General features: G+C 47.9%; 1 protein-coding gene and 1 long non-coding RNA gene across 2 annotated transcripts; both read left to right on the top strand.

Moving 5' to 3' along the window:
* The first annotated feature begins 341 nt into the window (after window positions 1-341).
* gnmt (glycine N-methyltransferase) lies at window positions 342-4,809 on the top strand. The gene is made up of 6 exons (XM_088400958.1): window positions 342-659; window positions 2,123-2,250; window positions 2,363-2,479; window positions 2,546-2,688; window positions 3,435-3,556; window positions 3,795-4,809. The coding sequence occupies exons 1-6, from the start codon at window positions 451-453 to the stop codon at window positions 3,964-3,966; spliced, it is 891 nt and encodes a 296-aa protein (XP_088257084.1). The 5' UTR covers window positions 342-450; the 3' UTR covers window positions 3,967-4,809.
* Window positions 4,810-10,687: 5,878 nt separating this feature from the next.
* On the top strand, window positions 10,688-14,536 carry LOC148384768 (uncharacterized). Its single transcript, XR_015863487.1, has 3 exons — window positions 10,688-11,908; window positions 11,983-12,960; window positions 13,218-14,536. It is a non-coding gene; the product is annotated as an uncharacterized LOC148384768 (long non-coding RNA).
* The last annotated feature ends 197 nt before the right edge of the window (window positions 14,537-14,733 follow it).

Genomic DNA, 14,733 nt, shown 5'->3' with positions numbered 1-14,733 from the left:
GCAATCATGAAACGATGTGCCCAAATGTTTGTTTTAAAGGCAATAAAGATAACAATACATTTTTGTAAAAACACAAACTGTTGTAATACGGCTCGGAGAAAAAACTTTGAGATAAAAGAAAAACATGAGTCATTCGAAATAAATTCAATCATCGAACATGTTCAGGGCAAAATTCTACAAGATGTTCCTGCACGTCCAAATTGTCGGTTAAATACACCCAAGTGTCGGACGTGACGCACCTCTCTTTGACCAATCACAAAGTAGGCGTCCACCCACGGGAGCGTTTCATTGGCTTAAAGTTTGTTCGCCCCTACGTTGCGCATATAAATAATAACAACCGCAACCGAGGTTAGCATGTGTCCGGAATCCACGTTGACAGCTAGCCCGGGGGCCGGCCGCTTTGAGCTTCAACTGAGAAAACACTGACACAAAGCAACGAGGGCGGCAAGCATGTCGGTCGACGGTGTGTTTCGGACCCGCTCGCTCGGCGTGGCCGCGGAAGGGCTTCCCGATCAGTACGCAGATGGCAAAGCAGCGAAAGTCTGGCAGCACTACATCGGCAACACGCAAAGCAGGACGCAGGAGTACAAAAGCTGGGTGGTGGCGCTGCTCAGAAAACACGGGGTCCGGAGAGTGCTGGATGTTGCCTGCGGAACGGGGTAAGAACCAAGGTGGCACGCTCATCCGAAAAAGTTGCTACGCGCAATCTTCCAAATGCCATGAAATCAGCCGTGTGCGCAGAGGAAACACTTTGCTGCTTTCCTTTTCTCTCGCATGTGGAGGATGTGAAAGTGCAGAGGATGGCAAATTTGTGCAGTGCAGTGTTGCGCCACCGGCAGCAGCCGCCGCCGCCGCCGCTTGCTGCTGTCACGTTGGCAAGTTCAAGCGACGTGGCATGCAACTTGACATCTCAATTGTCAAACGATTCGAGTGGGTGAAAGCAAGCCGGTGAAAGCTGCACCTTGACTGATTCCCAGCTGTCTCTCAGCTGTGGACAAGGCAGGCCACGGTGTGAGCCATATCATTTGCAACCAACTCCTCGACTTGAGGCTCTTTTTCCACTCACTAGCTTTCAAAATGCAATGTGCTGTGGGATTTTGAATGAAACATCCTGTATTGTTTCATTTCGTTAAATGGCCATTTTCTCCTTGACATTTGCTTTTCTCAACATCAGCCTATGACACTGTCATAGGCGTTTCTGTATGTCTTTCTACTGGACACTTCAGAAGCAGACATCTTTTGCATAAGACAAGTTCATCGTTAAACTTGCTAACTGACGGGTACGTATATGCATTGAACTCCCCATCTGTTGCATGGCTACGTGGGACCGCGTAAACCTGATCAGAGTGGAATGCAAGCAATCACTAGTTTTAGCAGCCCAAAATGTTTTCTGTCGTATATAAGTCAAAGACTCATCCACAGAGATAGTCCAAATAGTTTGTAAATAGCTGGGGCCGGGTCCGGGGCCGGCCGGGGCGCACAACGCTTCTTACCCAAAGTCAGCTAGGATTGCTGCAAAAAGTATGTTAAGGGCTCGGATCAATATTGTTTCTAGTGAAGCGCTGGTAACATGAAATCGATGATATAGTAATTTGTTTGTCTTGTTTTGACAGTACATTCCCCCAGTTGCTCCCTTAGTTGCTGTTAATGATTGCATTTTCAGGTCGTGGTCCACTGCGTGTTACCCAATCTGGCCTGTTTTCTTCAAAGCAACCAATGGAGCCTTTTGAGGACATGTTTGCCTCACAATATTCCAACAACCTCAAACGGGTTCATCGAAAAAACATTTCACAATATATGTCTGTGATCATGAGCAGTTTTTGAATGCCTTTTGAGCCTTGGCTTATTAGATGGAGCTAGTTTGGAATCATTAGGAACTAGAATAGAATGCACTTCCGCCTGGCAATGACTGTGAATCCAGGCAGGCAGGCAGGCAGGCGGGCAGACAAGTATAACCCTGCCAAAGCAGTTCAAGGATGATGTTCTCATAACATTGCCACTTGGTGTACCCACGCAACGCAGGATGAGATGATGAAACATTTCAGTTGTCAAAACCACTTGGCAACTCAAACAACTTGTTTAAGTGCATGCATTATAACATGTGCATGTCTTTATTTTCTAGAGTGGACTCCATTATGTTGGTGGAGGAGGGCTTCAATATGGTGAGTGTGGATGCCAGCGACAAAATGCTCAAGTATGCGCTGAAGGCGAGATGGGAGAGAAGAAAAGAAGCAGCGTTTGACCAATGGGGTGAGATTTTTCGACATTGTGTGTCGTATATACGTATGTCTTTGTGCATACATGTGTTTATGGAGTATGCACGTGATTGTTTTGCCCTAATGTATTTTTGGGGGCTTGGCAGTGATCGAAGAAGCCAACTGGTTGACGCTCCCGCAAGACGTCCAGAACCCAGGAAGAAATGGTTTCGACGCGGTTATATGCCTTGGCAACTCCTTCGCCCACTTACCAGATTTTAAAGGTACAATATAAGTTTGAGCGTCGTGCACCCCGAATGCTGAAATGCATTCTGTTGCGTTGCTCTTAGGGGACCAGAGTGACCAAAGGTTGGCTCTTCACAACATCGCAAGCATGGTCAAACCAGGCGGAATCCTCATCATTGACCACCGCAACTACGACTACATCCTGGAGACTGGGCGAGCACCGCAAGGCAAAAATGTTTACTACAAGGTATGAAGGGGAACGCTGCACACTCACAAATTACAATGGAACCCAGGCACATTGCACATGGAATGGCACGCCCGACGTGACTCAACTTTACCAAACATTAGCACTTGGTGGGTGACTCACGGCCGCTCGGCAAGGCAGCTCGGCAAGGCAGCTCGGCAAGGCAGCTCGGCAAGGCAGCTCGGCAAGGCAGCTCGGCAAGGCAGCTCGGCAAGGCAGCTCGGCAAGGCAGTTCCGCAAGGCAGCTCGGCAAGGCAGCTCGGCAAGGCAGCTCGGCAAGGCAGCTCGGCAAGGCAGCTCGGCAAGGCAGCTCGGCAAGGCAGCTCGGCAAGGCAGCTCGGCAAGGCAGCTCGGCAAGGCAGCTCGGCAAGGCAGCTCGGCAAGGCAGCTCGGCAATCGTTCAACCGTCACTGAGCTGGAAAAAGTGGCACTCTATCTAGCTTGGTTTTCCAGCTTCCACATACAGTACGTACTGCGCTGTTATCACAGAAGAAGCCACAAAAAGAATATCCGGATGTGAATCAAGGTGGTGGATATTTTGAGAGGCTTTTCTTCCAGAGGTGAGCATTTTGAACATCTGTCAATGCATCACTGACGGACGCTTTATTGTTTGGCTGGCCAATGATGCACTAGAAGTGCCTTTGCAAGTCTAGTTGTACTGAGCAATTGTTTGTTTGTTTGTTTGTTTGTTTGTTTGTTTGTTTGTTTTTTGTTTATTTGTTTATTTGTTTGTTTGCTTTGTCTTGCAGAGCGATCTCACTCAGGACATTTCAACTTCTGTGCTGTGGGTGAATAATAAGCCCCACATGATCACTCTGGACTACACCATCCAGGTTCCACAGGCCAACCCTCAGGAGCTGCCCGAGGTCAGGTAGGTGCAAAGTACTGACACAAGGAACTCACAACATAAGGTACACAAGGACATCACATCCCATCACTTCCGACGGTACCCGCAGTACTATGACATTTTCAGGTTGAATTGATTTGCTTGTCATTGATGCCCTTACCTGCCAAATAACAATGAATTCAAAGTGAAAGTAATGTTTGCACTGCATGCTCGGCCGTGCCAGTGTGGCTCCCTTGATGAAGCAATGTTCCAATGTGTGCAGCAAATTCCGTCTCTCCTACTACCCTCACCGCCTGGAGAACTTCAAAGCTCTGCTGCAAGAAGCTTTCAATGGCAAACTGGAGCACAACGTCTACGGAGATTTCATGGCATACGTCCCGGGTCAAAGTCAGGCGCCGTGCTACTTCATCCATGTTTGCAAGAAGACCGCATAGGCAACTCAAATGTTAATCCACATTGATCCTCCCAAATTCCTGTTCAATCTGAAATTTCAATTGCCGCCAGTTTGATCTGACTTTCTGACAAGGTTCATAAGGAGCCGTTAGCATCCCAAAAGATCTTGCTGGGTCATGTCAGTCTTATGCTAATGTTTCAGGGGTGATTTTTTCTTTTTTTTTTAACGCCTTGGTCTTAAAACACAGATAATGGCCAAAAAAGCAGTTCAACTTTGTCAGCCAAATTTGCATTTGGAGTTGTAATCTTGCACTGTTGCTTTGGCGTCAGATCGACAAGAAAAACTTTAGAGAGCCTTCAATTTGACAACAAACAAGGAGATGGAGACACTTGTGTGTGATGGATGTGAACAAAGAAGAGGCTGCCTGCCTGCCTGCCTGCCTGCCTGCCTGCCTACCTGCCTGCCTGCCTCCTCGATCCACATGAGCCGTAAAAACACGCTGACAACCAACGACTTTTCCACTTTGTCTTTTCCTTTGCTCGGTCCTTGATTGACACTTTGCACAGTCATTGAAACGCGTTGACATTCTTTTGTTGCTTTTTTTTGCCTCTGTGGGTGCAAAACGAAACGGCCCCCTGCCGTTAGTCTCGCAACGGGTCGATACGTACGTACGTCTTGAAATGCATTGGATTAAGTGGAGAGAGAGAACATTTCACAAGAGTCGTATGTTCAAAGTTGCACTTAAAATCCATGAAATCAAAGCATTTCTAGTCGAAATACATCATAGTTCACAACTTTCTTAAATGCAGCTTCTGAAAAGATTGTCAATTGTAAGATTTTGCTTCAAAAAGACATCAGATTACATTTCATTTGTGGCATTGTATGTTTTGTTTTCTTCTTTCATTGAAATGAGTACAACTGTTCAGTTATATTTGTGAAAGTAATCATGGGTGGAGCTCTCCTTCCGAGACTGTATATTTACTCGATGTGACATATAACGTTTCGTATAGTCACTGGGGTCGGTCGGTCGGTCGGGAACAAAAACCAAAACAAACAAACCGAAAAAACATGCAGAACAGAGGTTAGACACAAGAGGGCGGTATAGCATAACAAATCAGCTCAATGGCTGGAATAGACGCCCTTTCCTTTCCTCAACCCAACTCATCAAACAAATCACAGCATCTTCCGAAATTTGACAAAAACTTTTCGTACAAGTATTTTGAATCCATTTAGTTCTTTTTCAAGCCCCACACGTTTATTTTGACTTTCAAGATTTGTATTTCTTTTTTCGATTCCAAGGACAAAACCTTTGACCCCAATCTAGCGACCTCCCTACTTTTCTGCGTATGACGCCAATGTATGACGCTACTTCCCAAATGATGCGCGGGTAATAAATCAAAGAGCTCCTATGACAGGTAGATAATCACAACTCCTCCAAGCATTTTTTTCCCTGGAGTGTCTTGCTGAGGAATCCCGTCAGGCCTTTTTTTTTTTTTTTTTTTTTTGTGCTCGAAAGCCACGCAGTGAGCTAATACACAAAGCAGATGTGTGAAATGGTTGCCAGATGTGGCTACTTTGCTTTCAAAGTGGTCAACGGTGGTTTTACTGGCAAGGCTGGCTTTCGCAGCACATCCTTGGGCCAAATCAAACAAAAACAGAAAGAGAGAGAGAGGTTCATACACTGAAGATTTATTTTCAAGTGCTTTTAGAATGGAAAATGTATTGGACAACCAAATATTTCCTTCAAGTTGATTTTATTCTGGAGTCTCAGAAAAGCATGTATTGAGTATCAATGCCTTTCTTAGGAATCCTGCTACCAAAAACAGGAGGCAGGCGAACAAATGGTGCAATAACTCAAGGAGGCCAAGCAGGCTTATGTATATTGGCTTGCTATTTATCCCACTGACCGGCAACCCATTGTGGCACTGGTCAAGCACAAGTTGTGGATATTTGTAGTTGTAGAACAAACACACTACTAGCATCTCGTGTAGCAGATACTCATGACATATAGGTTAGTACGACAAAGGCAATGAGAAGTTGCTCTGACTGGCCTTGATTCAAGTTGGGTTTGCTCACGCCCGCAGCGGCGAAGGCCTCCCTCTCCACAAGAAAATGACCAACACCAGGTCCGACTGTTACATCTGTCTGTTACATGGCACGCCGTGCAGGATTTGTACAAAAACAGAGCCTCAGGTGTGTCGATCGTAGGTAGAGCAACGTGCAGTGGTTTTGTTTTTGGGGAGGTTACAAAACACTGCAGTGTGTAGAAACACTTTCTTCATGTAGTTTGCAGACTATGAGAAATCCCTTCCTAGGCCAAGTTTATGGTCTGTAAGCATTTACCGTCATTATCATAAAATAGTTGGTCACACCAAACACTCAACAGCTGCTGCTGCTGCTGCTGCTGCTGCTGCTGCTGCTGCTGCTGCTGCTGCTGCTGCTGCTGCTGCTGCTGCTGCTGCTGCTGCTGCTGCTGCTGCTGCTGCTGCTGCTGCTGCTGCTGCTGCTGCTGCTGCTGCTGCTGCTGCTGCTGCTGCTGCTGCTGCTGCTGCTGCTGCTGCTGCTGCTGCTGCTTCTGCTGCTGCTTCTGCTGCTGCTGCTATGGGATTTTCCACTCCACAACTCAGCCTGACTGAGCCGAGTCATTATTTGGACGGCGAGAGAGCATGTCATATTTTCGATGCGGTGGATGGATGGATGGATGGATGGATGGATGGATGGATGGATGGATGGATGGATGGATGGATGGATGGATGGATGGATGGACGGACGGACGGACGGACGGACGGACGGACGGACGGATGGATGGACGGATGGATGGATGTCCAAGTGTTATTTGACTGCCCCTATTTCTTGCAACATGAATGATTTTGCAAGCAAGGAGATCCAGTTAAATCATTGCTGAGGGGTCAGGGAGCGTGAACAACACAAAAAGATGTGAAAGACAACATTTGGGGTCACGGAGAAGACAGACAGACAGACAGACAGTGTGCAAAATTCGATGACAAATCCACCCTGCAAGAGTTCTTAGAATATATGCCAGATCTCATGGCACCGAGATTACACAATTTTGAAAGGCCATTTACAATTTGCCAACAATGTAGAGAAAAGAAACCAAAAAGTGGATGGACCTTTGCGGTTTGGACCTCTTCTTTATTCCCTTCACCTTGTCAAAGGCCCGAGTTCCGGCCGAAGAAAAACAGCCCCAAAGCGTGATGCTTCCTGAAACAGGAAGCGTCCATCCCATCAAGTCGTGAGCATGGGATTAAATATTATCTATAATATCTAAAATATTGCCCACTTAGTTCCAGTGAAAGCAAATGCTGCAAATGCATACCAGAAGATTTGGCATGGCTGAGAGAATTTAGTGTGGATGAACTTGACTGGCCTGCCTGCCTGCCTGCCTGCCTGCCTGCCTGCCTGCCTGCCTGCCTGCCTGCCTGCCTGCCTGCCTGCCTGCCTGCCTGCCTGCCTGCCGGACTGCCCGCCCGCCCAGCCCGCCCGCCCAGCCTGCCCGCCTGCCTGCCCGCCCGCCTGCCCGCCTGCCTGCCTGCCTGCCTGCCTGCCTGCCTGCACTCAGTGCGCAGAGGTCTGACCTCAACCCGATGGAACACCTTTGGGATTAATTAAAGTGGAAACTGAGAGTCGGGCTTTTTTGTCTATAGATCTTTGTAGCCATGACGGAAAGACTTGTTTGGACCCGTTTGAAAATCATTTATTTGGTATGACTCAAGAATGTGTGTGGTGTTTCTTTACAAATGAATTGAAAATGACATGTTCGGTGTTGAAAGTTTCAACGGATAGTCCGAAGCAACCCTTTCCACAGTAGTCACCATGACAGGCGAGCACCTGGCGGCGTCAGTGTGCCGAGCGCCGTTGGACGATCAGGAGAAGAAGATTTGAATCGTCGGATGTGACGTCAGGGCTTTAGGTCAATTGAAGACAGGTGTGCTCGCTCAAGGGGAGTTATCATATGCAGGTGCCACCGGGCGCGGGCCGGCGGCGGCGGCGGACGGTTTCTCAGGTAAGCGAGCATGCTAGCAAATGTTTGTCGTCTCCTGCCGTTTCTCACGACGGCACGCTTTGTTGCTTTTTCTCACAAGCCTTTTTTTTCAATTTATTTTGTTTGTCGCAGGATTGTCGTACTCTCGCGACTCGGCAACGTCACGTCCACCGCGACGCGACGGTGGGCCTGGAGATAAATTGTAGGCCGCAGGCCATTTAGCCCGTGAGCAAATGTTTGCAGTTTCTTACGATGCTATTTATTATTTCTTGCAGGATTTTCGCTGTCTTGGGAGTGCTTGAGGTTTCGGCACGGCACGGCACGACACGGCACGCCACAATCCACTTTGCGTCGCGTCGCGTCGCGTCGTTGCGCGTTTTGGTGGTATTTTAAATGTCTTTCGCGGTTGTTTTTTTTCATGCTGGCCAGCATTTTTTTCATTCGTCTGTCTGTAGACGGTTCGTAAATGACGCCGCCGGTAAGTGCGTGTTTGTCTGACTATAGGAAATGTTAGTTTGACTAGTCAACTTAACCATTTTTTTATTATTTTATATGATACGTGTGCCATTTCCGTGTCATGCAAACTGGTGAATGCAACGTATGTTACGTCATGTCCAAATCGGACCAAATCCATTCAAAGATGGCGCCCGCCCGCTCTCCTTCCGTTACGCAACAAACATTTGCCCTGGTTATTTTCTCCCGTCTTGGACGCCGCCAACCTGGATCATCTGTCCAATGTGAGGGGAGTTGATGAAGGATGAAATTAAAATATGAATTATAATCCTGAATAATTATCATAATTTACTACAATGTGATGATTATATATTTTTTCCAAATGTAAAACTCTACTTAGAATGTATCAAATTCAAATATGAACTATAATTTTGATCAATTATCATAACTTACTACAATATAATTTTTTTTTCAAATGTAAAACTCCTAGTATGTATAATTGTTGGTAAAAAATCATGCCATTGGCACTCGACTCAATGTCTATTTTTGTTGCAATCATTTGCTTGTCTTTTGTAGCACTAAAAACTGCCGCCCAGCCAGCATCCTTCTATACAAAGCAAGCAGGAGGCTCTTGAAGGAGCCCTTTCAGTGATGTTGAGGACGCTGAGGAAGAGTAGTCCTAAATCAGGTGAAAACCTGTTTTTGTCAAGTTTCAATTCCCAACACACAATGGTTGTCGAGTTTTAGCTTCCCAGCACACAATTAATGGCTGTCTGTTTTTGTAGGCTGCAAGAGGAGCCGAATGGGATAATTCCATATGAAAAGGCACAATGGCCTATCCAAAGGAGCGATGGCCTATCCAAAGGAGCGATGGCCTATCCAAAGGAGCGATGGCCTATCCAAAGGAGCAATGGCCTATCCAAAGGAGCGATGGCCTATCCAAAGGAGCGATGGCCTATCCAAAGGAGCCATGGCCTATCCAAAGGAGCCATGGCCTATCCAAAGGAGCCATGGCCTATCCAAAGGAGCCATGGCCTATCCAAAGGAGCCATGGCCATATGCAAAGGAGCCATGGCCATATGCAAAGGAGCAATGGCCATATGCAAAGGAGCCATGGCCGATCCAAAGGAGCCATGGCCTATCCAAAGGAGCCATGGCCTATCCAAAGGAGCCATGGCCTATCCAAAGGAGCCATGGCCTATCCAAAGGAGCCATGGCCTATCCAAAGGAGCCATGGCCTATCCAAAGGAGCCATGGCCTATCCAAAGGAGCCATGGCCTATCCAAAGGAGCCATGGCCTATCCAAAGGAGCCATGGCCATATCCAAAGGAGCCATGGCCATATCCAAAGGAGCCATGGCCATATCCAAAGGAGCCATGGCCATATGCAAAGGAGCAAAGGAGCAATGGCCATATGCAAAGGAGCAAAGGAGCAATGGCCATATGCAAAGGAGCAAAGGAGCAAAGGAGCAATGGCCATATGCAAAGGAGCAATGGCCATATGCAAAGGAGCAATGGCCATATCAAGTCAAGAATCAAGCATCGTGTCGACGTGTGCGGATCATGTGCCCAGGAGGGGGCAGTGTGGTTGCCTTTGGTTATGGGTGCACGACGGAACGGTTGCAGGTGTGGACAGTGTTTAGGGCTCTGATGGTTGGTCTTGCTTTCGAGGTGCGCTGTGGTTGTGGCTGGTCTGGATCCAGCGTTGTCTTGTGCTTGGTTGCCGTTGACGGCCCACTTGGGGGAGGACGTGGTTCCGTGGATGGACACAAAACTGAACTTTGACGTGGAGCTGAATGTCCAATTTTGCCATACGACTTGTACCATTGTGTATCTTTTTCTAACCTGCCACTGTCGTAGTTGCTGCGTTCTTTGTTCTTTCCCCTCGGTGTAGGGTGGCGTCGGAGCGAGCCGATCCCGAATGTCCAATTTTGCAATTTGACTTGTGACATTTTCTTTTTCTAACCTACCACTGTTGCACTTCCTCTAACCCTAACCTACCACTGTGGTACTTGTGTTCTTTGTTCTCCCCTAGGTGTTGGAGCGAGACAGTCACATTGTGTCTTTTTCTAACCTAGCACTGTCGTGCTTGATCGAAGCCTAACGTACCACTGTGCGTCCTTTGTTCTCTAGGTGTAGGGGGCGGTGTTGGGGCGAGCCGGTCCACGGTGAAGACTTAATGATGTCAATGAACTCATTGCATGTTCTACCTTTTGCAGGCCGGACGCAAAAGGGGGGTGCATGGCCCGATTCGAACCGGTGACCGTCACCAAGAGTACCTAACGGCTGTGATCAAGTAAGCAAGTGACCTACAACTTGGGGTGCTCTTTGAGTTTCTAACATTTGTTTCCGTTTGTGCAGATGGCGACTGGGACGCGACACGATCTGCTCAGAGGTGGACGGACCGCTGTGGCATCGCTCTGAAGTAGCAGAGTTCTGAGGGAGACCCGCTTCCCTGGAGGCGTCGACCTGCGCAGCTTCAGCATGTGAAATGGATTTTTTTCTTTTCTTTTTAGTTCACACCGGCGGTGTCCAAATGTCTGTTTGAGGGCTGCATACTGAATCAAATTGAGAATTCTTTGACACAAATTCATTCAATCCATCACAAAATGTTGCCATTCATATTTTGTGCTACAAAGCAGTGTTACGTTCATTCGTGTGGTGTGTTGATCAAGTTGGCCCGAGGCTACCATTTGGACACCAATGGTGACGTATGTGTAGGGCTGCACCTGGATTGGAAAACCGTCATATGGTGGTGTAGGTCGTTGACATGCACTTTAGGAAAACAAAGATTTTTTTTCTATTCATGTGGCAAATGAAACATGTTTTCTGGCCTCCTAACTATTTGTAATGAGTTAAGAAGATAACAAGTCATTGATGCAAGTTAAAGTTAACTGGTCTAAGTGATGTCATTGGGATCAAATAGTTCCTCTCCATCCTAGAATTTTGCACAACTTTGCTCAATGCTGTGGTCTGGCCCAATACTGCCATATCGTTGGTATTCCAAAATGTTGTGCAGCCCTCATTGAGTGCCAAACGCGCAGCGACGGCAAGCGCAAGCGACTGCAAGCGCAAGCGACCGCGCAGCGACGGCAAGCGCAAGCGACCGCGCAAGCGACGGCAAGCGCAAGCGACCGCGCAAGCGACGGCAAGCGCAAGCGACTGCGCAAGCGACTGCGCAAGCGACGGCAAGCGCAAGCGACGGCAAGCGCAAGCGACGGCAAGCGCAAGCGACCGCGCAAGCGACCGCGCAAGCGACCGCGCAAGCGACCGCGCAAGCGACGGCAAGCGCAAGCGACCGCGCAAGCGACCGCGCAAGCGACGGCAAGCGCAAGCGACGGCGCAGCGAGACTTTTGTGCTTGTCTTGCAAGGTGGGAGAGACGATGTATGAAACGAAGAGCCGGTGGACGGAGGCCACCAGACCCGCGATTGGTGAGCGGGGTGCAAAGGAAGGAATCACCCAAAGAAAGCAGTCGCCAAGTGTTGAAGAGGAGCCTGATGCACGACTGGCCAAGGCTGGCCAGAGGTGGTGACATGGCAATCCAATATGCAACGCACTTGTTAGTTTTAATTTGATTTCCTTATTTGTCTGCCGTTCAGGGTTGCCGGGGCAGCGGATGGGACGAGCGCCAGCCTGCACCCAGAGGGACTGGGCTGTGCACCCACAAGACCAGGGAGGGGGCAGGTCATGAGTACGTTGACAGATGTGAGCCGCATGCAACTGAGTGCCGTTTGTCTTTTTGCACTTGTGCGAGGCGGAAGACGAGTCCAACACCGGCCGGAGCAGACCCGGACCTTGGCCCGTGACGAGCGGCCCACACGAGACTGATGGGTGCAGATGCAGCCAGCGTTTTGGGGGGAGTATGACTTTGTTTTTTCTTTTGTGCTTTCCCTACCCCTGTCGGTTTGAATAGGGTAACTAGTAGCACGCACGGGCATTTGGGTTGCTGTGACCCTCTAGATACGAATCGGCAAAGTAGACACCCCCTCCCTGCCCCCCTCCCTCCCTCTCTCGCTCTCTTTCTCCAACGCGCCCGGCAGTACCTGCATGGCCTGGTGCACTCAGGGTGGAACGTGGCTATACCTTGCCCTTTGTGGAATACCAGGGTATAATGTCTGCCAGACTGGGTCCCAGTGTCGTCGACGGTGTCGAGGACAAGGAGATTCTCCGTGACACTCTCCGTGAGGTCACGTTTTCCTCTTTTGTTTCCACTCGGGGCCAAGCCAGCTCTACTCAGGGGGCACTGGCCGGTTGCGCTTAAGTGCGCACCAAAGCCTCTTCTCATCTCCTCTCTCTCCCTCCCTCCCTCCCTCCCTCCCTTTTTGTAAGGGGTTAAACATTTCATAACCCGGATCGCTCCAATGCGGGAGGGCTGTATGAGACATGCGCCAGCCCGTGCGTGCCGCTAGTTACCTGATTCAAACTTACCTTAGTCAAGGTTGGGGGGGGGGGTTGCTAGTGAAATTTTTCCCCTTGCAAAAACCACCACAATATGTCTGCCTTTCAGGATTGCTGGGGCACTGGATCTGATGAGTGCCTGCACAGAGAGGGACTGGACAGGACCGCGAGACCAGAGGGTAATAATAAAAAACTTTATTTGTAGAGCACCTTTCATACAAGAAATGCAGCTCAAAGCACTTTACAACAAAGAAAGAAATTATAAGCATTGAATTCTTCATATAGGAACAGACATAAAAAGAAAACAAAACCATTCATGTGTACATAAGCTATTAATAAAGGGAGCTTAAAATAGGAGCACGCTTTAATAGACAGGTAATGAGTACGTCCACAGAAGTGAACCGCATGCAACAGAGTGCCGTTTTTCTTTTTGCAGTGGCACGAGGCGGAGGATGAGTCCAAACGTCGAATACCGGCCGGGGGGGAGCCAACCTTCGCCCGTGATGAGCGGCCGACACGAGACGGACGGGTGCGGATGCGGCGAGGGCAAAGCGCCCAGCCAGCATTTAAGGAGAGTATGACTTTGTTTTTTTCTTTTGTCCTTTCTTTCCTTCACTCTCTCCCTCCCTCCACTTTTTCACTGGGTGTGCACACTGGCTATCTGCATGATGCCTCTTTCTTTCTCTCTCAGCGCCGCGTCATTTTGCAATATTGTTGTTTTACTGTTGTTTTTTTAATCATGAAATGAACTGTTTGTACTGTAATTGTGTGTGTGTACCACTGAACTGCAATTAAACTGTGAACTGAATTCAAGTGGTCCATTTTAAACATTGGCAGTCTATCGTGCATACAAACTGGAATCATTTGAGACATTCTCAATGACAAGACAATTGTAAAGTTAGGCTGAAACAAAATTGACTTAAATATGCAGTGTCAGGCTTTTTATTTTTATTTTTTAACTACACAAAGAAAAGCTGCATGCGTTCTAAATTGTTGACAAAAGCCAAGTAGCCAGATACCCATAGATGCAAACGACAAGTGTACAAACGGTCTCTGTTGCGATCAGTAAGTCATCTTTGGCAACCCTGCTTTAAAATGGCCACCGAACTCAGAATCTTGCAGGATGTTGGTACATTTTCTGTAAGAGTAAAAGCTGTTCTTTGAATCTAGTCAGAGCCATTTTTTGGTTTGTTTTGAATCGTCATGCATCATGTGGGCATTCTTGTGAATAAAATCAACAGTGGTGTGTTTGCTTCCTGTTGGTGGTCTTGTAAATAAAGTCAACTTTGGTGTCAGTCATCATTCGGGATGTGCCTCAATCGATGGTGCATCTCTTGAATGTGAAACTTCTTGCATGTTTTGTTACAGGGCTTGATGTCCTCATTGGCTGTCCGACTACAAAAAAGGCTGTTGCTGTCCAGTCCAGGTTGCTGCTATAGTCAATTGAATTTATAAACATAGCGTGTAACTTCCAGGACCTTAGCTTTCAATTCAAAGCAGAGTTGCGTAACTACACGGCCAGCCTCGGCACATGCACTGGGTGGTACCACCCAGTTCCGAGTGAAGTAAAGGCCAGAGTGTTCTTTTTCATACCGGCATCCTTATGAAATTGACCATATCAGAAAGGCTAGATGAATTCCAAGTGCTGCCACCGAGTAGCAGCATATTTGCCTCAGCCTGTCTGATGCTGGGTCAATGTGATGCACCTTTTGTTGTTTTGCCCAAAACCTAAGAAATAAAGAAGCACTGCCGTTATCTCGCCAATGTGCATGTGTGTTGAAAGTACAAAACAAACTCGTTTGCATGATAGACGTCTAAACCACATGCTAGATATTTGCCTCAACCTGTCTGATGCTCTGTTTAACTCTACGTGATCATTTTTAATCATTTTAATTTTTAAGTACATTACAAATGATAGGCGCCCCAATTAGACAGCTGGGTCAATGTGACCC

Source organism: Syngnathus floridae, chromosome 16, assembly GCF_059516105.1.
Source record: "Syngnathus floridae isolate MCC-2025c chromosome 16, RoL_Sflo_1.0, whole genome shotgun sequence".
Classification (NCBI taxonomy): Eukaryota; Metazoa; Chordata; class Actinopteri; order Syngnathiformes; family Syngnathidae; genus Syngnathus; species Syngnathus floridae.
The sequence above is the reverse complement of the archived record's forward strand: the minus strand, read 5'-3'. Positions and strand labels throughout refer to the sequence as shown.

Bases quoted from the DNA above. Each gene is read 5' to 3' on its own strand.
- gnmt (XM_088400958.1), top strand. From the start codon at position 451: ATGTCGGTCGACGGTGTGTTTCGGACCCGCTCGCTCGGCGTGGCCGCG. The intron at 660-2,122 runs GTAAGAACCAAG...TTTATTTTCTAG, and splicing joins GATGTTGCCTGCGGAACGGG to AGTGGACTCCATTATGTTGG. The intron at 2,480-2,545 runs GTACAATATAAG...CGTTGCTCTTAG, and splicing joins CCACTTACCAGATTTTAAAG to GGGACCAGAGTGACCAAAGG.